Source organism: Lytechinus pictus, chromosome 16 (genome assembly GCF_037042905.1).
Source record: "Lytechinus pictus isolate F3 Inbred chromosome 16, Lp3.0, whole genome shotgun sequence".
Classification (NCBI taxonomy): domain Eukaryota; kingdom Metazoa; phylum Echinodermata; class Echinoidea; order Temnopleuroida; family Toxopneustidae; genus Lytechinus; species Lytechinus pictus.
In genome coordinates this window covers 10,646,830-10,668,833 of record NC_087260.1, presented here as the reverse complement: position 1 = coordinate 10,668,833, position 22,004 = coordinate 10,646,830, and the positions used below count along the sequence as shown (strand labels likewise).

General features: G+C 36.9%; 1 protein-coding gene across 1 annotated transcript in view; it reads left to right on the top strand.

The window, feature by feature from the left end:
• Nucleotides 1-22,004, top strand: part of LOC129279690 (methylcrotonoyl-CoA carboxylase subunit alpha, mitochondrial-like) — a 27,813-nt gene extending 5,809 nt beyond the window's left edge. Inside the window, exons 2-17 of the mRNA XM_064111401.1 lie at nt 532-590; nt 1,304-1,446; nt 3,226-3,321; nt 4,135-4,256; nt 4,918-5,065; nt 5,829-5,950; nt 6,963-7,074; nt 8,097-8,178; nt 9,438-9,565; nt 11,963-12,146; nt 12,500-12,609; nt 13,515-13,731; nt 14,321-14,457; nt 16,295-16,438; nt 17,536-17,709; nt 19,991-22,004. Of these exons, the coding sequence (XP_063967471.1) occupies nt 532-590; nt 1,304-1,446; nt 3,226-3,321; nt 4,135-4,256; nt 4,918-5,065; nt 5,829-5,950; nt 6,963-7,074; nt 8,097-8,178; nt 9,438-9,565; nt 11,963-12,146; nt 12,500-12,609; nt 13,515-13,731; nt 14,321-14,457; nt 16,295-16,438; nt 17,536-17,709; nt 19,991-20,095 (2,083 nt within the window). The 3' untranslated portion in view covers nt 20,096-22,004. The remainder of the gene's footprint in view (nt 1-531; nt 591-1,303; nt 1,447-3,225; nt 3,322-4,134; nt 4,257-4,917; nt 5,066-5,828; nt 5,951-6,962; nt 7,075-8,096; nt 8,179-9,437; nt 9,566-11,962; nt 12,147-12,499; nt 12,610-13,514; nt 13,732-14,320; nt 14,458-16,294; nt 16,439-17,535; nt 17,710-19,990) is intronic.

Here is a 22,004-nt window from a genome sequence, read left to right as displayed (position 1 = left end):
TGTACTTAATGTAATCTGAATTTAATCATGAACAAAATTTACTGTAAAAACTAACGATAATGAATTATTTTTTTAAAGGTACATGTAAATTTGAACTCTGAGAGAAGGATTAAATTGTTATCATTAACAAACTTACACATTATCAAAAGCAGTGTTTATTTAGTCATTGGAAAGCTCTATTTAATTTTTCATGTTATCTTTTTTATAGAAAATTTTCCAACACAAATTGTTGGTAGAGCACTGGTCATGCAAGCCAGGGTCCTGGGTTTAAATTCCAGTCGGGGCAATGTAATTTTATCACATTTTCGTCCTATGATAATTAAAAGTAAATCAAACTTGTGTTCTCATTCTTTTAAAGTACCTTAGAAAAATGATCCAAATGCTTTTTCCCCAAGGATTTTATCAGTTTTATAGCTACTTTCAATTTGAAGTGCTATAGACTCAGTGATATTTTTTTAAGAGCTAAACAAAGTTAGGTTTCAGGAATAGCTGTAATATACCCATGATACGATTTTTCTATTTTTCTTTCAGAAAATTTGCAGAACTGACCAGGAAGTTAGGATGGCAAGCAGGATGTTTATCCAGATCAGGTAAAAAGATTAATTGATAGCGCATTCCATGCTTGACAACTGGTTTATTCAAAAATAAACTTTCATTTTTTGTGTCTTTCTAATCACCATCCATATATTATTGCTAAATATTCAATATAAAAATAAATTGCAAAGGTGTCTCCTATAAAAGGAATGTATATCTATTGGTTTAATGTGTAAACTCAAGCCCATGTAGGTTAAATCCTCACAAATCTGAGGGTGAGTCAGTAACCACTATAGTCAATTTATTCTGAAAAGCCATAGACCAACCAAATAATGTTGTCGCTTATTCGTTTTATTTTGATATTTGTGGATTACTTGTTTTAAGTTTGTCTTCTGTGTCCGTCTCGATTTTTGTATAGAGTTGTATATATAGTTTGTTTATAATTAGTATTGAAACTAAGTTTAGGGGCTTGCATTCTCTACAAGCTTTTGCTTTTCTTGGCAAGTCCCTCCGTTCATTTCTTGTTTCTTTGTAGTTATGTTTAATTTATATTCAACATTTGTTACGAAATTTCATTGATTTGTCTGTATTATTGATTATATTGAATATGTATTGTTGCTTTGATTATATTTTGAAAAAATTGTTGAACGGAAATAAAATCTAAATCTAAATCTAAAAAAAAAAATCTAATCACAAAATTTAATTTGACAGCAGTTTAAATTAATTTCAGCTATTTAATTAGTGAATCTCTCCCCTGTGTCAATTTCAGTTTCTACAGCATCTATCAGCAAGGTTTTGATCGCAAACAGAGGTGAGATTGCCTGCCGTGTGATCCGCACAGCTAGGAAGCTCGGTGTTAAAACAGTCGCAGTCTACAGCGATGCAGACAGAAACTCCATGCATGTTGCCATGGTAAGGATATATTTAGGTTATGTTTCACTGATATTACGGTTTGAATTTGTGAATGACATTGACAGGCCCTTGTTGGCATTTCAGTTAATCACAGTTTCATAAATTTGCGCAACTTTATTATGTACTTGTTTGCATTACAAGACATGCAATTGATTCTGAGTCAGTCGAGGGCCCAAAATTAATAATATATTGTACAATTGATTGCAAATCTTTCTGATCGACTGATTGATTGTATCTATAATCAATTGAAAAAACAAAACAATTTGTTGCAACACCTTGTCATGTTTTTTGGAACATCTAGGCCCATATTCTGAAGTCAGGTTTAACTTAGACCATGGTCTAACTCCGTGCTAAAATTATGGGAAGCCAAGAGTGTCAAAATTTGTATTAAAGGGGAATCCAACCCAAATAAAAACTTGATTTTATAAGGAAAAGAAAAATCAGACAAGTTGATCGGTGAAAGTTTGAACAATATTGGACAAACAACAAGAAAGTTATGAATTTGTAAAAGTTGTAAATATTGGTAATCACTATACCCATGGAGACTTCAAATTGGCCGCATATGGGATGTCAAAGTGATGTAAGGCAAGGACTACTCTTCCATGTACTCCAATACATATTATGGCTAAAATGTAATTTTCCCCAAAAGTTTTATTTCAAATTATATTTTTCTTTCATGAGGACATAAGACAATATACTACCTGGGTTATATTTAGATTACTGCCCCAGGGGAATGGGTACTTACGAGAAAACCACAAATCCCTGATAATAAAGTACATGGCCTATGGGAAAGTTGTCCTTGCCCCTTGTCATAATTTACTTACCCAGTTGCTAATTTGAAATCTACATAGTATTAGTGATCTCAATTTTAAAGCAGCTATAACTTTCTTATTGCTTGTCCGATTTCTTTCAAACTTTCACCATTCTGTTTAATTTATTTTTCTCCTTCCCAACACAACATTTAATGGCCAAGGCTGGATTCCCCTTTAAGTTGTATGTTTCCTAATATGTTTACTGTGCTCTTTCCTGATTCATCGATGGTGAAGACAATCATCCAAATGAATACTTCCTAGACAATTATGAATGATTTGATAGCCGAATGAGCTGAAATATGATATCTCTACCGTTAGTGATTTATGTAACAATTGGCTATCCATACTTAAACCACAACTTTAAGCCTGAGTTTAAGTTAAAGCCAACTTCAGAATACGGGCCCTAGAGTATATGTAAATCTGTGTTCTGCAGTGATATTCCTAAATCATGATAATAGTGAAAATCTAATTTATAAATGTACCTAATATATAGATGTACTTACATTTATGAAATGCAGTATGCAGAAAAAGCTTGATGAATGCATGCTAAAAATTCAAAAGAAGTTTGATTGGCAAGGAATTCCTCTGATATATGGTTTTCTTTTGTTGTATTTTGCTTGCATTTTCATGATTTTTACTGTATCTTTTCATAATTCAATTTTGGGGGGCCTGAAATATAATTTTTCTGTGAAATTCTGTGTTCTTCATGAATCCAATGATTTTCTCTTCTGAGGATTTTAATAAAATATGTAGTGTTGACCCTATTTTTGTTATATTTTGCTTGATTTTCATGATTTTTATTGTATCTTTTCGTAATTCAAGTTTGGGGGGCCTCAAATATAATTTTCTGTGAAATTCGGTGTTCTTCGTGGATCCCATGATTTTTCTTCTGAGGATTCTAATAAAACGTAGTGTCGACCCTATTTCCATAATAATGCAACATCCCTCTTGTATCTTTGACTCCTAGGCCGATGAAGCCTATCACATAGGACCAGCCGCTTCTCAGCTCAGCTACCTCAACAAACAGAAGATCATAGAAGTAGCTAAGGCATCGGGGGCTCAGGTCAGTTATTGTTTTGTTTGGTGTATGAATTTCACTGTATTCTTGCTTACCAGTACTGATTCTTCTCAAATTAGAATGTACCCACCGTTCACATTAATGCAAATGAATAATTACATACCATTTTGGGGTTTCCATCTCATTTTAGGTTGGTACAGTATTGTCTTTTTGTCATTATGATGGCACTTTATACTGCATGTTTGTATTTTGCGAAATCACCAATTATTTTATTAAAAGACCCAAATCAATGCTAAAAGTGATATTGACAGCTACAAACTATGACAAGTTAGGAATTTGCTTTAATAATTCAGCAGAGCGAGGGGTGAAAATACACTTTATTATGCTTTTTAATGGCCTGAAATATGTGATGTCATATTGTGTCAGGAAGGTTTGATTACATTTTTTTAAGAAGAAAAATGGTCAACCATCCATCATCATCTTTGTCATCATTAACATTAATCATCATCATCTTCATCATTATCATCTTCATCATCTTCTTCATCATCATCATCTTCATCATCATCATCATCACCGTCATCATCGTCATCATCACCATCTACATCATCATCATCATTATCACCATCATCATCATCATCTACATCATCATCATCATTGTCATCATCTACATCATCACCATCCATCATCATCATCATCATCTTCATCATCATCTCCATCATCATCATAACCATCATCACCATCATCACCATCATCATCTACATCATCATCATCACCACCATCACCACCATCATCATCATCATCATCATCTTTATCAGAAGAAGAGGAATAAAGTGATTTTCCTTGATATTGACTTTTCAGGCCATCCATCCTGGATATGGTTTCCTCTCAGAGAATACAGAGTTTGCTGACCTCTGCGACAAGGAAGGCGTTATCTTCGTTGGACCACCGTCATCAGCTATCAGGGATATGGGCATCAAGAGGTAAGGTTTATGTTTCACTTGTTGATTACAGGCACTGATGTACAGAATAGAGAGAGCTTTGACCACCCCACCAAAAAAAAGTCCCATAACCATTGAAAGAAAGAGAAGGAGAAAAGAAGAAAAGGAAAGGGAAAAGGGGAAACATAATACATTTGTTGAATATTATGTTCACAATTTATCACAAAATTAGTTTTTTTCAGTCAAAAAGGGCAAATTTTTTGGCTCGCTTATATCGAGATGAGGGGGCTCCGACACCCCCCTCCCCCTCCACTAAAAAAAAGTCCCATAACTAAGAAAGAAAATGAAGGAGAAAGAAAAGAAAAGGAAAGGAAATAGTGGAAAACATTATATTTGCTGAATATTATGTCAAATATATCCCAATATTAGATTTTCAATTAAAAAAGGTCAACATTTTTTCTCACTTGCATCGCTCACTCGTAACTTTTCAGAAATTTTCCCATTACACCCTGTTGTGCCCCCTCAAAGTTTTTTGGCTCTTTGCGTCACTATTTACAGAGGAGCATTCATGATCCATTTTATAAGTGATTTTCATTGTAAGATGTTATTTGTTACTGAAATCCCCACATCTGATTGACTGAGAGCAAGTGAATGCTAGAAATCAATCTTATCATAGGAATTAAACTATTCTATTTCCTATTAGCACATCCAAGCACATCATGTCAGCAGCTGGCGTGCCAATCATTGAGGGTTACCATGGCGAGGACCAATCAAAAGAGAGATTGAGGCAGGAGGCGGAGCGTATAGGATATCCCGTCATGCTGAAGGCTGTCAGGGGTGGTGGAGGAAAGGTCAGTCAGTAAATTCTAATCTTAATATATTTCTTTGTCATGAAAGGGAAATTCCACCCCGAAATTGGTTGATATGGATAAAAAGGAAAAAAGAGAGAAATCTCCCTCTAAAACCTGCTTACATTATAATTTATATCCTCTGGAAATGCACTATGTAAACCCATTTATTATTCATGTTATTATGTTTTTTCAATTCAGTGCAATCCTTTTATTTCATATCAAATTCATTCATTTCATTCCATTAATGTTAAAAATCCTTCAAAATTTGATGTGAAATGAAAAGAAAACCCCCAGTAATATGCACAACACAAATGATATGCAAATGAGATGGCCGATGTCCTTCAGTTTTACTATTTCTTTTGTACTTTATTAGATCAATTATAGAATATTCAATTTTTGCAGATTTGACAATAAAGACCCTCTTTATTGAATCTCTATACAGTATGTAGGTTACAATGATAACAATAACTGACATAATTGGCTCTCTCATTTGCATATAATCCTTGTACATATAGCCTTTTTCTGAAATTAGCATAACTCTGAAATGTCATAAGTTTCTTATTTTACATCTGAATTTAAAGATATTTTCAGCATTATGCTTTTTATTTCTGACTTTTTATCCAAATCAACTTTTTTTGTGGGGTTGGATTTCCCCTTTACGAATGTCAATTGAATGTGTATGAATGACAATATCTTTTTTTTTGTCATCCACACACATCTCGTAGGGGAATTCATTTCTGGTATATGTTTTTTTCTGTTACAGGGTATGCGTATTGTGAAGACAGAAGCAGATTTTGATGAGGCCTTGGAGTCAGCTATGCGAGAGGCCAAGAAATCTTTTGACGATGACATCATGCTTGTTGAAAAGTTTGTCGAGACCCCAAGGTACGAAGTAACATTGACCTTTAACCTCTTTGATGGTTGATTCCTGCAGTTTCATGATTTTTGTTATTTTTATTAAGGTTAAAAGAATATTAAAAGGATTTAAATCTTATTTTTCATCTGAATGCTAAGGAGGTGTAAATGTTAGTTAGCAACCAGAGGACTGACTGCTTGGTGTACTCTCCAAGGGACCTGTTAATGAGAATCAATGTCTCGCCAATTGGCTTTGGAATGGACACCATACGGTTGTTGTAGCCCTAATGTAATGGGAATAGCCCCAAGTAGTTCAATAATAGCCCCAAGCCAGTAAGAAACTAGGTCTTAAAGGAGAATGAAACTTTTGGAACAAGTAGGCTTGTGTCGAAACAGAAAAATCAATGAAACAGATGAACGAAAGTTTGAGAAAAATCGGACAAATAATGAGAAAGTTATGAGCATTTGAATATTACAATCACTAATGCCACTGAGATCCTCCCTTTGGCAATGCGACAAAGATGTGTGATGTCATATGTGAACAACTTTCCCTTTGATGGAATATAAAATACCCCCAAATGTCTCTTTTTGCTTTTTCTTAAGGTGATACAAACTCTTTATCCATGATGTATTTCTTTTAAATCTGTATTACATGCCCTCCTATAGAAAGAATAAATGATCTACTGATAGATGTGATAAAAGAGGCAGTTTAAGTGAAATATATACTAAAGTAATGGGGAGAGTTGTTCACAAGTGACATCACACATCTTTGTCGCATTGCCAATGTGAGGATTTCCATAGCATTAGTGATCGCAATATTCAAATGCTCATAACTTTCTCATTATTTGTCTGATTTTTCTCAAACTTTCGTTCATCTGTTTCTTTGATTTTTCTGTTTTCACACAAGCTATCTTGTTCCAAAGGTTTCATTCTCCTTTAAAACAAATAATTGATTCCTAACCCTGACATGAATGATGTGAAATACTATCTTTATACATTATGTTTGACAAAGTATGTTTTTCCCTCATTTTTTGTGAAACAGGCATGTCGAAGTTCAGGTATTTGGAGATAAACATGGAAACTATGTATACCTGTTTGAAAGAGATTGCAGTGTACAGAGAAGACATCAAAAGATTATTGAAGAAGCACCAGCTGTAAGTAGATGAATGGGGAATGGGAGAGAGAGGTAGGGAGGGGAGAGGGGGAAGGAGGAGGGAGGGGGAGGGAAGGAGAGAGGGGGAAAGTTCGGGGTAGAGAGTGAGGGGGAAGTATTGCAGTGTAAAGAGAAGACATCAAAAGTTAACTGAATTATTGAAGAAACACCAGCGGTAAGTAGATGAATGGGGAATGGGAGGGAGAGGTAGGGAGGGGAGAGGGGGAAGGAGGAGGGGGAGTATTGCAGTGTGAAGAGAAGACATCAAAAGTTAACTGAATTATTGAAGAAACACCAGCATTAAGTAGATGAAGAGAGAATTAGAGTGGGAGAGGGAGGGAGAGATGGAAAAAATGAAAGAGAGGGAAATAGACAGAAATGTATCAATTTGTGACACCATCAACTGCAGTTGCCTCTGAAGGACCCACTTCCCCAAAATACTTTGTACACTAACCAAAGGGAAATGGGCTATTCCACGGTTACTCACGTTACATTTCGAGACACCTTGACTCATACTTGGAGCTGTAACTCCATTATTATTGATAGGAACTAAACATCTTTTTATCACAACATAGTACGCAGTCTGACTATCCTTTGTATAAAAACAAAACTTGGGAAATTTCATTATGCTCCTGGCAAATCTTTAAAATGTGTCGGTTACTCATGTTACATGATTTGGACATGTATAAAATGAAAAGTGGACATAAGCGAAAAGTGTCCTCATGCAAGGCTTTTATGAAAGTTGATTATATCCATTTCAAAGAAGTATATTAGGGAGACAAATTTGTATATAATTTAAAATTTAAAGAACACATGGTTTTTTACAAGGGGTGCAGATAAAGTGGTTACTCACGTTAGGTTCAGATGGGCTATATGTACAAAGACACATTGAGCTCATGTCCACCAACCTATGGAATTGCCCAAATGATGTCTGCCGGTCCCCTGCGGTGAAGAGAAATATATGGACAATGGCACTATACATTGAATCATTAAGTGACTTAAAAATATTTTGTTTTCTTTTAGCCTCATCTATCAGAAGAAGTAAGAAAGAGAATAGGAGAAGCTGCTGTACAGGCTGCAAGGGCTGTCAACTATGTAGGAGCAGGTTAGTCAATTAAGCCTGGAATAGTCTTATTATTAAAATCTCTATGTCAGTTCTACAGGAAGCAGTATAGGGACAGTGATTTTCCGTTTCAAAAAATTGCCTTTTCCGTTTCAGAAAATCTCAAATTCCGTTTCAGCATGTCAGAAAACGGAAATTCCGTTTCCCCATAGACTTTGTACACACGGAAATGTGACAATTCCGTAATACACATTTACATGCACACTCGCACTGGTCAAAATTTGTATCTGCTACTGTACCAACAACACAATAAAATCCGTTCTAATCGGATCTATGCGGGTGAATAAAATATTTTAACACACCCATTTTGCATGCATACATCCTCACCTTTCATATTATTAGCATTATTTCACGGTGAAATGATATTTCATCGATAATTTGGGGGGTTTTTGGACATCGTTATCATCAGTCATCGTCTTTTCCCAATCCGCCATCTTGGATTTTAAGACCACGATATCGTGCTGTTACATCTTCAAACGTAGAGGGCAGCAACACACAACTGTGTACATGTAGTTGAACGATACATGTGAAGCCCAACGTCAACCCGGCCGGCCGGGTACGGTGCGGGGTACAATCGAGTGTGCTGATGTCAAGTGCAGTCACGATGTGTGAATTGTCATGATAGTAGCGAAGTGAGATCGTGTTTTCTGGGTTTTTTTGGCCATTTAATATTCTCATTTTGTTGTGATTTTGGAGTAATTTCTGTTGCTATTCTGTGTATTTTGAGGGAAAATACGTTTTCCGTGATTTTCCGTTTGAAATGCCATTTTCCGTTTCAAAAGGCCCTTTCCGTGAATTCCGTCCGTTTTCCGCGATCGCGGAAAATCACTGTCCCTAGCAGTATTTACTCCTTTTGTGATTTGGCTCATTGTGGGTCCAAGTCATCATATCATACCCACCCCTCCCCCAAAAAGGTGTCTTATTATGCTCACTTAAAAATAATAGAAAATACTTTGGCCTTGGTGCCCTTTGAAGAGGCCTTGGTACCCTCAAAATGCCCAAAAATATATATAATCATGTTTGTTCCATGGCTTATTTTTCATTTGATGCAAGTTGTTTGAAATCAAGTAATCACATTCATATCTGGGTTGATTAAAATCATCAATAAATTGTTATATTAATACCTTTCTTTACAATTGTAATGACAATTTTCTTGTTCTTTATTTATTTGCCTTTTCGTTCTATTTTTTCCTTAATAATTGATAATTTTATTTCTAAGCAGTTTTATTTTCTCTTCACAGGTACTGTAGAATTCATCATGGATGCAGAGCAGAAATTTTACTTCATGGAGATGAACACAAGACTTCAGGTCGAACACCCTGTTACAGAGATGGTTACCAAAACAGATCTAGTTGAATGGCAACTAAAGGTAAGAACGGACTTGATCAGTTTTAGTCTCTCTTTGCCCTTCTCCATTATATTTGTCTGTATGACTGTATGTTTGTCTCATTTGTAAATACGTCTGTTTGTGTTATCAGAAATGGTTATTAAAGCTGGTGTAGTGGAATGGTGAGAACAGGGGCACCGTCTTACACAGAGTTGCAATTGATCCAATCAATCGTAACTATGGCAAGCCAGCAAAGTCAACATACGAAATGCATGTTTGTTCAAAAAAAATTCTAGATATGAATGCATATCCATAAATTCATTGATTTCTTGACAATTTGGGGTGTTCTCCTTTGATTACAAAGGACATTTTGCAAATTTCCTGTAGAAAAAATTATGACACTGATGGATTTCCATAGAGTTATGATTGATCGGATCAATCGTAACTCTTTGTACAACGGGGCCCTGAAATGCATGTTTGTTCAAAATATTTTCTAAATATGATGTATTCATACATCCATGGTTTTCTTGAAAATTCAGTGTGCTTCTTTTTGTTTACACAGGACATTTTTTTAATTTTCTTGTAGAAAATATTATGACAATACTGGATTTCCATAGAATTGTGATTGATCGGATCAATCGTAACTCTTTGTAAGACGAGGCCATGTAATCTGCTTTAGTCTATCTGTCTGTCTTTATTCTTATGGCATATCTGTATTCTGTTGTGGATGTAATATGTCATTCAAATTTTGAGATCGAATATGCTTTTCCCAGGTTTGCAGTGTGCGAAAGAGTTACGCAATATTTTTAAGTATATACTTACACGTCAGACCCAAAATTGCTCCAAAAAAGTGATTTCATGGGCAAATCTAATGCAGTTTCTGTTTCCAGCCAAATTTCATAAATATATCATTTTTACTTCATTCAATTTTTAATAATTAGATTTCATTTTGTTTATGATCAGTAAAAATCTCGACAATTGTCGTAGAAAAAAAAAAAAAATTTGACCCCCCCAGCTGTATGATTTACCAAAATGGCCTGGCTTAGTCAGGGTCAAGACAGGAAGCATTTCTATGGGTTATTTATTAATTGAAACTTATTACAGTGCCATAATCCAGGCACTAGACCACAACACATCTCGGAGTGTTTCACAAAGCATCTTCACGGTGATTTTTCCTTGACTAATATGATTTGAGCCAATCAAATACAATGATTTCAGTAGCTTTTAAAGACCCTGACCGGTGTAAAAACAATCATATATCAAAATAAAGGTAATGATTTATACAATACAAATATACCAAAAATATTACATATATCTCCTTCCAATAGTTAAAAATATAAAATAAAAATCAAAGAAACTGCTCCTCCAAAGTACGCTTCGATTGAGCACCCCCACGTCGCCTGGAAATGATGACGTCACGTTGTGTCAGGAGGGTTGTGATTCCATAGGTTTGTGTACAAAAGCATTGGGTATTTTATTCCATTTCCATGTTATGAATCCATTATTTTTTTTCGTTTTCAGATGAAAATGGCACTCAAAATTATTCACTGTTCAAATTTTTGTAAACCTGCAACTATTCACTACCTTTTTTGTGATTTCTTTGTTTGGCTCTTATTGGGCCTAAATTGCTATGTCAGGAAAAGTTGTTATACATAATCTAAATGCAGATAGAATTGAAATCTGCGCCAAATAAGCAGGAAATAAAATATGGCAAAAACTAGTTCAAAACTGTAGATTTCATAAATTCAAGCTTGTGGGTAAAAATATATGTGATATCCCTCTGTGATAGAAGTGAAGAGAATGAAATGCGTTATCTGGAAAGCAAAAAAATCACCCACTTTTTCTGTGTACAAACCTATGGAATCACGACGCTTCTTACACAACGTGACGTCACGGTCTCGAGGCAGGTGAAAAGCACAACAAAGCCTATTTTCTAAGCGGGGTTCGAAGCCCGATAATTGGAATATTCTTAAGCAAAATACTCAGCTGGGAAGCGGTGAAAATGCATAAAGCATACCTTGCTGTATTTAGTAGCTTATAAGCTTTCGATTGGTATATAATTTATCAATTTCATTTTCGGGTCCGGTCTGGATCTTTAACAGTTGTCGGTGCAAATCACTCACTAATATTTTTAGGAAATGCTGATTCCATTCTATTATCTTGTTCAAGTTGCAGCCGGAAATTTACTGATTTTCACTAATTTTTTTTCAGCCTTTTTAATATACGAGTTCAGTAGTTTATAACAGATATCAGTGAAAATCACTGACAATTTGTTTCATGAAATACTCCTCAGGGGGTGTTTCATGAAAAGTTTTGTAGGTGATTTCCACCTTCTTACTTTGCTCTCAGCCAATCAGATGCAAGGATTTCAGTAGCTTGCAACAATTGTCTGTGACAATCACTGACAATACTACTGGCTCATTCTATGATCTTGTTCAGGTTGCTGCAGGAGAGACGTTACCGATTACCCAGGATGACCTCCGTCTTCACGGACACTCCTTCGAAGCTCGGATCTATGCCGAGGATCCCGATAATGGATTCCTCCCCGGGGCCGGTCCCCTCATCCACCTAGCAACCCCGAGCGCCGATGAGTCGATAAGGATTGAGACTGGTGTAAGACAAGGTGTGAAGTTGTTTCAAATCTTTGGTTGTGTTAAACTGGGGTGTGTCATGCCATATGCCGACAATTTTGTTCGGTTCAACAACATTGATACGAAACTTGCCTTTATATTTAGAAATCATTTACAGTCAGCCTTCTTTTTATAACATATTTCTTAAATAAGATGAAAATGATTTGTAGTGTGATCGTTTGCATTGGGACTTTTTCTATTATATCCTCCCTTAATAACATGACAACAATTTGTATTGCAAACGATGCTTTTTTTTATCTTCTCACAAATCTTTCTCGATAATAGTAGTTAGATAAATCGCTTCATATTTATAACAGTGTTATTTTTTCGTATTCTCTGTTTTCAGGTGACGATGTGACCCCCTACTACGATCCAATGATTGCCAAACTTGTAGTGTGGTCACATGATAGAAAGAGTGCTCTAGACAAACTCAGGCAGTGTCTTCATGACTACCAGGTATGCCCTTCATCCAAATTAATAATAAATACTAATGAATAAATACTAATTAATGAATAATGTTTTATTTACCCAGTGTAGCCACTTCAGTTAGAAAACTGCTCTACCAGCGAGCCCTGCATAACATGACATTTTATTACTACCCTTTTCCAATATAAATGATGAGCACCTAGCAAAAACGCGGAAGTCCCCATTTTTAAGTCTCTGGTATGACTCAGCCAGGTATAGAACCCACGACCTCCCGTTCATGAGGCAAGCGCTCTACCATTGAGCCATCATTGACCTGTTGCCTTCTGGAATTGGCAGGTCCCTTTCCATGTGAAAGAATTTTTCAATATTTGATTTGATATAAGTGTTATTTGGTGATAGGATGGGAGGTCAATTTGATAAGACAGTTGCAGGTAAACTTGCATAAGTCGACCTTCCGTACGTTGAATATTCCACCAAGTCGAAGCAACTTTTCAGACCAGATTATGCAAGACTTCTTCAAATTAAAATTTTCCCCAAGTTAAACAGATTGCTGTGGCCTGAATAGATTTGACTTTGGTATTAATATTAATAAACAGGATTTGTAGAACACCAAATCCACTCTGCAGAGTGCCTAAAGCCCCCCAAAAAAGAAGGAAGAGAGAGAGAAACAGAAATATATGCAGTGATAAAAAAAAAAAATTGAGTATTAAGCTTCGCAAGCATCTCATCATATTTCGAATAACACACCCTTCTGTGTAATAATTCCCTCTGCGTCTCTGAATAGTAAACTAGATAGAAGGTGCACTATGAATGCTATATATTATTATTATTATTATTGAAACGATTTTGATTTCATTTAATCAAATGGATAGGTGCTTAAGTAATAAAATGAGTAAAACAATTGCAAATCTTGTATTCCTTGATCCCTAATTCAGATTGTAGGACTGAAGACCAATATCAGATTCCTTGATGACCTTGCCAAGCATCCGGAGTTCGGCCAAGGTCACGTTCACACCGACTTCATTCCTCAGTACGAGAAGGAACTGTTTCCAGAGCGGGGCGCCCTCAATGACCAGACACTGTGCAGGGCCGTCTTAGCTCTGGTACTCTACGAGCAGAGGTGTAGCAGTGTGGAAGGTCTCGACAGTAGCGGTGAGACAGAGTTTGTTAACTTCTTGAATGTGGGTGTTAAAGGAATACAAATGCCAGTTGTGGTAACAATCTAAAAGTGAATTTGAACAGCATCCAAGGAAATGACAACCCAAGTGTTTGTATTTATGAATAATGAATTATGATTCTGGTGAAAAATGTGTAATTGCAAAGAAATATACAAAATAGGCATGGCATTCCGAACAGGTGCTGGGTCTTTTTCCAAATTTAGGTCATAATGATAAACTGTCCCACTCGTGCTTATCTGTGTTTGTGATCTTCAGGGAGGGGGATGGGGTTATGGGTTAAGCAACAAAATAAGAAGTGAAAGGTCACTACCATGGAAGAGAAATTAGCACAAAAAAAACTGACCCCTTAGAAATGGGTTGGGGGAGGGTGACAAGACCCCTTCCCTCCCCTAGATCTGTCCCTGGTATTCACTATAATTTGTGCACTTGCTGTTCAGATTTACATGTTAAGTTCCCCATGTCACCACCGCTATTGATTTCATTTATGATCAAGATGTATATCGCTTAAATCCTATTTCGATGTGGACTTGACAATTTTTTTCTTTCTTTTTTTTTCTTTGCAGATCCATTTTCACCATACAGTCAGGGCAGTGGCCTAAGGTTGAATGATGAAATGCTAAGACGGGTGAAGTTGAAGTCTGGAGAGAAGGATTTAGAAGCAACCATCACGTACCATTCTGATCAAGGTTACTCGGTCAAGGTAAGGAGGGAGATGGAACTGAACAAACAAAATTTGTACTTATCTGAATTGAATTCAGTTTCAAAGAGCAGATGGGTGTTTTATAAAGCCGTTTGGTAGTTATGAGCAACTTTACAAGCGACCGGTGATCCTTTCTTGGGAGCTATATCCACACCAATGAAAATTTGGTGGGCATAATTTACCTCAAGAAACAATCACCAGTCATTTTGAAGGGTAGTAGAGGGTCGGTGTTGAAGTGTTGAAGGATGAATGTGTGTGTGGGGGGGGGGGGGGGAGAAGGATGGATTATTATTATTTTTATTATCATTATTTGTTTGGCGTCACCTGTGCCTGGGAGGCGAAAAGTGAACTGAATCACTATGACCCACGGGTCTCTCCTCCAGATATAACTAATTGGGGAGTGTGGTCGGACCACTACATCAGGGTTCCCCCCCTAGTCTTATACGAATAGTGCAGTGGGTCTCTAATGTGCAAAGGTGGTGACTCTCCTCTACACGGGGTCTCAATTTAACGCCCTATCCAAGGGACGGAGTGTCTTCCACTGTAACATAGCCTGCATTTATGGAACAGGGGAGAAACATTTGCACACAACGCACTGGCTTCAGTCATCCACCCGGGGGGGGCACTCGACCAAAAAAGTGGTAGGGGTGTGCCGCGGGCGAGGCAAAAAACGGGGGCCTTGGAGCGGGCTTATTGTAAAAAGGAGGGTCCTCGGAACGGGCTTCGGAACTACAAATGTTTGTGAAAACGGGGGTCCTCGGAACGGATCTCCGCATCTCTGTGAGTGCGTATGCATCCCTAGGAACGGGCAATCGTGCATGACGCAGCTAGCGCGGCCTCTGCGGGGTGCGCTCGCGCTTAGGCGATGGTCGAAAAGCGCTCTACGGCCGCTTTTCACCAAAATTGTAGCAGATCAATGCGACCGGAACGGCGTAACGAAAAATATGCGAAGCTTTGGAACGGATTTCTTTCTTCTTTTTTCTCGATAAGAAGGAAATGCTATGCCTTGGAGCGGCTTTCTTTGTTCTTTTTCTCAAAAAGACAAAAATGCTATGCCTTGGAACGGAAATTTGAGTGTAAAAATGGGGGTCCCCTCCGCGGCACATACCCACTATGCATTATATACTGAGTGCCCCCCCCCGGGGGACTCGAACCCATGATCTTTGGTTCGACAGGCACAGACGCTTTACCGATTGAGCCAACTTTGCTCTCGATACTCTGAGAGTCTGGATGGATGCAAAGATGGGATGAAGAGAATGAGGGGAAGATAGGAGAAGGGCTGGAGATGAGAATGAGCATTGATGAGACAAGTGGATGTTCATAAAGCTTTTCGTAAAGTTACGCACATCTTTACGACCGACATGAACATTTTATTAGGTGTTGTGTTAGTAACATATGAATATTTAATTTTGCACAAGAAAGGTCACCAGTCATGCATGTAACTATTAATGTTATGAAAAATCCACCAGATTATATAGTCCTCTTAGCAATGTGACTTATGTGTATAGGCCCCATTTCAATCAGTGAATATTGGCTTGGTTCCAGGCCAGTCTACACTGGTTTTGAAGGGGCTAAGTAGATCCACCACATTCTTGGGGCCCCCATGGAAAGTTTTCCACCAAATTTTGATCGTGAATGTTTTTTATCATGCTTTAGCAAGAGAGGGTATAAAAATGCTAAAATGGAAAAAAAAAGGGAAGTTTTTCTGACATCATTGCTATATACAAATATACAATTTTCAACTCTTAGAACTTGGCACAATAAATAAAATTAAGATCATCGCGTTATTGCTTTATTGTGAGGTGTTTTGAATATGTTCTCTTTTCCCACCGTGTAGGTTGGAGATGCCTCCTACAATGTCCAAGGAACACTGACCGGTCAGGGTAACGCCCTTCAGATGACCAGTACAGTGGACGGTCAGAAGACGACATCCACTGTCATCATGCATGAAGATAGTATACACCTATTTTCACCCGAGGATGTAAGTTTAATAAACCTCTCTTGAAAATAAGAAACTCAAGTTGGATTGCTAATATTTGTTCTTGTTTTTTAATGTATGTAGTTGTTTTGTTCACTATAAGTAATTCTTATTAATCTTTTGTGCACCCATTCTTACGGCAATAAAATAGGCACTTTATAGGCACTCATTCTCTGTCTTTCTCTATTTTTTCCTCTTCTTTTTTTTTCTCTCTCTCTTTTCTCCCTTCCTCTCTCCCCTCCCAATTGTTATCCCTCTTTCTCTTAGATCTGAGATGTTGAGGTAACCAAACCAGTCCCAGACTTCCTGCAGGCGTCTGTCCCTTAAAGGAGAATGAAACCTTTGGAACAAGATAGCTTGTGTGAAAACAGAAAAATCAAAGAAACAGATCAACAAAAGTTTAAGAAAAATTGGACAAATAATGAGAAAGTTATGAGCATTTACATATTGCGATCACTAATGCTATGGAGATCCTCACATTGGCAATGTGACAAAGATGTGTGATGTCACTTGTGAACAACTCTCCCCATTACTTTAGTATATATTTCACTTAAACTGCCTCTTTTATCACATTTATCAGTAGATCATTTGTTCTTTCTATATGAGGGCATATAATACAGATTTTTAAAGAATACATCATGGATGTAGAGTTTATATCACCATAAGAAAAAGCAAAAATATACATTTTTGGGGGTATTTTATAGTCCATCAAAGGGAAAGTTGTTCACATGTGACATCACACATCCTTGTCGCATTACCAATGGGAGGATCTCCCTGGCATTAGTGATTGCAATATTCAAATGCTCATAACTTTCTCATTATTTGTCCGATTTTTCTCAAACTTTCTTTGTTCTTATTCTTTGATTTTTCTATTCCGACACAAGCCTACTTGTTCCAAAGGTTTCATTCCCCTTTAAGATCGTGGTGACCTTGCCCCTATGCCCGGTGATATTACTCATGTCTCTTTCTATTAGATTGGAGGTGTTGGGGTAACCAAACCAGTCCCGGACTTCCTGCAGGCGTCTGGCTCTAAGGTCGTGGTGACCTTGCCCCTATGCCTGGCAATATCTCTCATGTCTCTCTCTTTCTCTTTCTATTAGATCGGAGGTGTTGAGGTAACCAAACCAGTCCCTGACTTCATGCAGGCTTCTGGCTCTCAAGGTCATGGTGACCTTGCCCCTATGCCCGGTGATATCACCCATGTCTATGTGAACCCCGGTGACCAGGTCGAGAAAGGACAGCCTCTCCTGGCCTTGGAGTCGATGAAGATGGAGGTAAGTTTAAATGCTCTTTGGATTGGATTCTGAACTTAGGATTGATTAGAAATCTAGTCTAGAGTTGTGAATGAACTTTGTATAGCCAATTAATTTGTGACAAGTCCCTACATTGGAAATTTAGTTTATCAGCTAACTTGATGCTCAAATCATTTTTTCTGGCTGGGAATAATAAATTACATTGTTTTCCTTGTCATTTAAACATGAGGAAATTTTTTGACCGCGCCGCTTTCTGACTTTTTACTTTCAAGTCTTGGGCAACTTTTGAGATCAGTTTGGCATCTACCGGGTACGCGGTTCCGAAATTACGCAACACTATGTAAGTGCATGTCAGACCAAAAATTGCTCAAAAACGTGATTTTGTGTACAAAGTCAATGCAAATTGTGTTTTCAACTAAAAATCATAAATGTATGATTATTTTTAGTCTTGCTGGTCCAAATGTATTCATTTTATGCTGTTTATGATCTCAGAAGAGTCCCCAACAAATTTCATCGAAAAAAGAATGAAAGACAAAAGGTACAAAAAACAAAGAAATACATAAGAAATTACAAACATTATAATACATAAGAAATTGATCTGATATCGCAATTCTGTCCATGTACACTTGCTAAGAACACCACAAACTTCACAAAGAGTTTTCAAACCAAAAATTAGAACATTTGGAGCTTTATTTAGGGAGTTAGAGGGAAAAGTGTGATTTCGTATACTAATTATGCATAAATTAGCATAATCACTTAATAGCAATTTGCATGAAATAAATTACTATACAATTTTGTAGATTATGTCCCAGACAACCTACGTGCCAATTTTCGACGAGATCACGCGGTCGACGGCCGAGATCTCAAGGGGGGCCTGGGAGGCCCCCCCCCCCCCCCGGCCATATGAACTCCCAAAATACCCCGGCCTAGATAGGGTTAATAGATAAAGAAATTCAGACGACAGGCGTTATGAAAAAAAAAAAACATATATGAAGAAGGAGTGTGGTAAGGTTGGTCTGAATGAGGATGCTTAAGACAGAAACACGAGAAAGGAGGGAGTGTTATCATTACATGAGAGTAGGTAAACCAGAGTAAGAGGGAAAATACTGACTGAAATAAACGATATTAATGATCATGTCTCTGCAGTTGAAGTCTTGAGGTGGGGGGGGGGCATTGAGCATTGCTCTTGTCCCATCATTTGTCCTTCCATCTATCCTTCCACCTGTCAGATCGTCCTCTGAATTGGTTTCCGTTCAAATAACATAATATGGGATGCAACTACATTCTTGAAATTTTACTTGACATCCTAACTGTATAAATACCAATGACTCTGTTTATAATTTTCAGGCTGATGATGAGGTGCGACACCTCGTAACATGTTCCGTTTATTAAAATGTTATGTTCTATTCTTCATTTTTGTCTTCAATTTAGTATCGTGTCGTTCTTTTGGAAATATGGGATGTGTTTCAAATATCTGTTGATGTGTAGGTAGATCACACTACAATACCTATCAAGTTTGAATTCAGAGTCTAAAGCTTAACGGTCACAGCTCATACTTTCAAAATGGTTTAAGATTGAAAATAATAAAATGCTGGACGGATTGAAAAAAAAATGGTGTGGGGATATGTTACTCTAGACATAGAATATGGATCAAGTTCGAATTCAGAGCCCGATGGTATACAAATAGCGAATAGGCATGAGTGCGATGGTGCGAGATTTCGCATTCGGTGAAAGAAAGATGCTCTATTCAACGAGGCGTTAGCCGAGTTGAATAGAGTGTTTCTTTCTTTCACCGAATGCGAAATCTCGCACCATTGCACGAATAAGAATATTCGCTATTTGTGTTGTACAACCCCTCGGAGTTTAGCGAAGTTATGAAAAAACAAAGAGTTTTTCCTGCAGTAATCTATGAAAAGGGAGCAAAAATATGAAAAGCGAAAAGCAAAATCCCACAAGCGAACACTTCGGGCAGCATTGCGCATTTAGCCAGCAGGCTATACGCGTATTGCACCTGCATTTTTACTGAGCGCAATGAATTGAATCGTATTGTGACGTCACCTCCTAAAGCCGTGCAATGGTACATTTTGGATGGTACGTCTTTTGTGCAACGGTACGAATGTTTGACATTCAGCCTCCCATTTGCTCGCGTACAACAAGCTAAGTAGGCGTTGTACAATAATTATTATTGATCTATCTTTTCTTGGGAAGATAATATACTGTTCCATTGTACATGTATATATAATTAAGTATGAAATTAAACTATTTTCTGCCTGTTCTTTAATTTGTTTTTTGCTTCCTTCAGTATGTGATCCGGGCACCAAAGGACGGCGTCATCGACAGGATTCTGGTTGCCAAGGGTGACAACGTCCAGAAACACGCCCCCTTAGTTGCCTACCAGGACAAGTAAAGCAACTTCCTTAAAATGAATATTTTATCAAAATCAAATTTATGAGGGATCAAGGTTGTGTACTAGTTCAAAGACATTACCGAGTATCAGCAGTAGTGCGATATGCGTGGATAAATAAGAGTGCAATTGGTTTACATTTTGGCGATGGAGGACCAGTGTGAGAGGCATCAAGATGATGAGCTGTGGTATTTCTGGGCCCTGTCTTATAAAGAGCTGTGATCGATCAGATCAATCTCACCTATGAAAGGCCCAACAACTTTACGATCTTGAATGCATATATATTCAGACTGGCTTTCCATAGTTTGTGTTGATCGGATCAGTCAAATCTCTGTTTGTGTAACAGGGCCCTGGCTTTCCATAGTTTACATTGATTTGTAAAGGTGTCCTGGCTGTCCATAGTTGAGATTGATCGGATCAAGCACAATTGCAAGAAGGAATACAGTGGAATCTACCCAGGCAATATAAATACACAGCTAGCTCTGCAGGTTGGTTTCACAATACCATATTGAGTTACTATATTGCAGGTTACTTTGGTCTCTCTGTAAAAAAAAGCCCAAAACAATCATGTATTTTTAAAGGGTTGTATGGTAAACAGGTTCATTTGATGTGTAAATACTCTTAAATATGGAGAAGGTATATATTCCTATGGACTATAAAAGGCATAAATTAAATGTTAAGGCTGATTGATATTGCATATCTAGGTTTTCGATGACCACCCTTTTATTTGTGATAAGGCAATATAATGTCCTGTGAATGAACATTAAGTAATGTTCACATTCCACAATTTTGCCACGTGGTTAGCGTTTAGGGTAGTAATCAGTGATAAAAGGAAAGGGTGGTTTGTTGAAATTATTATCCTTTCCCTAGGAACATCAGGTGTCAGATTATGGATTTATTGCCTGTTGTAGTTTAATTCATGGCAATTTTGTGTCAGTTTTAGTGTATGGATAATATTAACATGCATCACCATTTTTATATTGTGAGAGGCTAAATTTCACCTAAAAATTGTCATTCATGAAAATCTCAATTGTCATATTTGGTATGTGGTTGTTGAATGCATTAGTATCAAATCTGATGAAGTTTAAATTTCATATTCTTCCAATAAAGAAAGTTACTGAATATAATTCTGTTTAGTCTGCCATGGTCAGCCTTCCATATTAAATTCAAAGCAATTTTCAGATGAGGTTATCTAAAGGATGTGTTCTTTTTGTTTTGAAGTAAAACAAGGCTAAATTCAGCTTATACCAAATTTTCATTATTACTGAATACCCATGTGGGGTCCTTTCTTTGTATTGACAAATATTGGGAAATTCTATTCCCTAAAATCTTTCAATTCTGTGTATTCATATTTAATATATATTCGTGTAAATGCTACATTTAATAAACATTTTGAAGTGATCGCATCGATCTGAAGACCATAGTTATTTATGAAATGTAAATTTTATGAGCCTCCAAAGCAGTATCAAAAGGCTGTAATGAAAAGAGCTCAATGTGCTTTGAATGGACTTGCACATGTTTACGGGATGTGTTCGTGCTTGACTTTTTCGTAGTCAGACACTACAGTACATCCCAACAACAATCTAATGATATTTGTATAGAAGTACGGACTTGAGATAATAACCAAGATTAGGTCCAGCTGGAATTTGTAAAAGTATAAAATACTGTATCCATTCTATTCTTCAAAGAGAAACAAAGCTGTCATACATATTGCATTGAGTATAATTCTACAATATTGATAAGAATATTTCATTACACGCTGCAATATATGAATATTCATCAATATGTAAATGAGAAAGCAACTATACTTTGTAAGTTGTAGGTATCTTGGGTGGTGATATGGAAACAGGTGTATTATTTTAATGTATGATACAGAAAATAAAATGGAATAAAAGAATGATGAATACTTGAA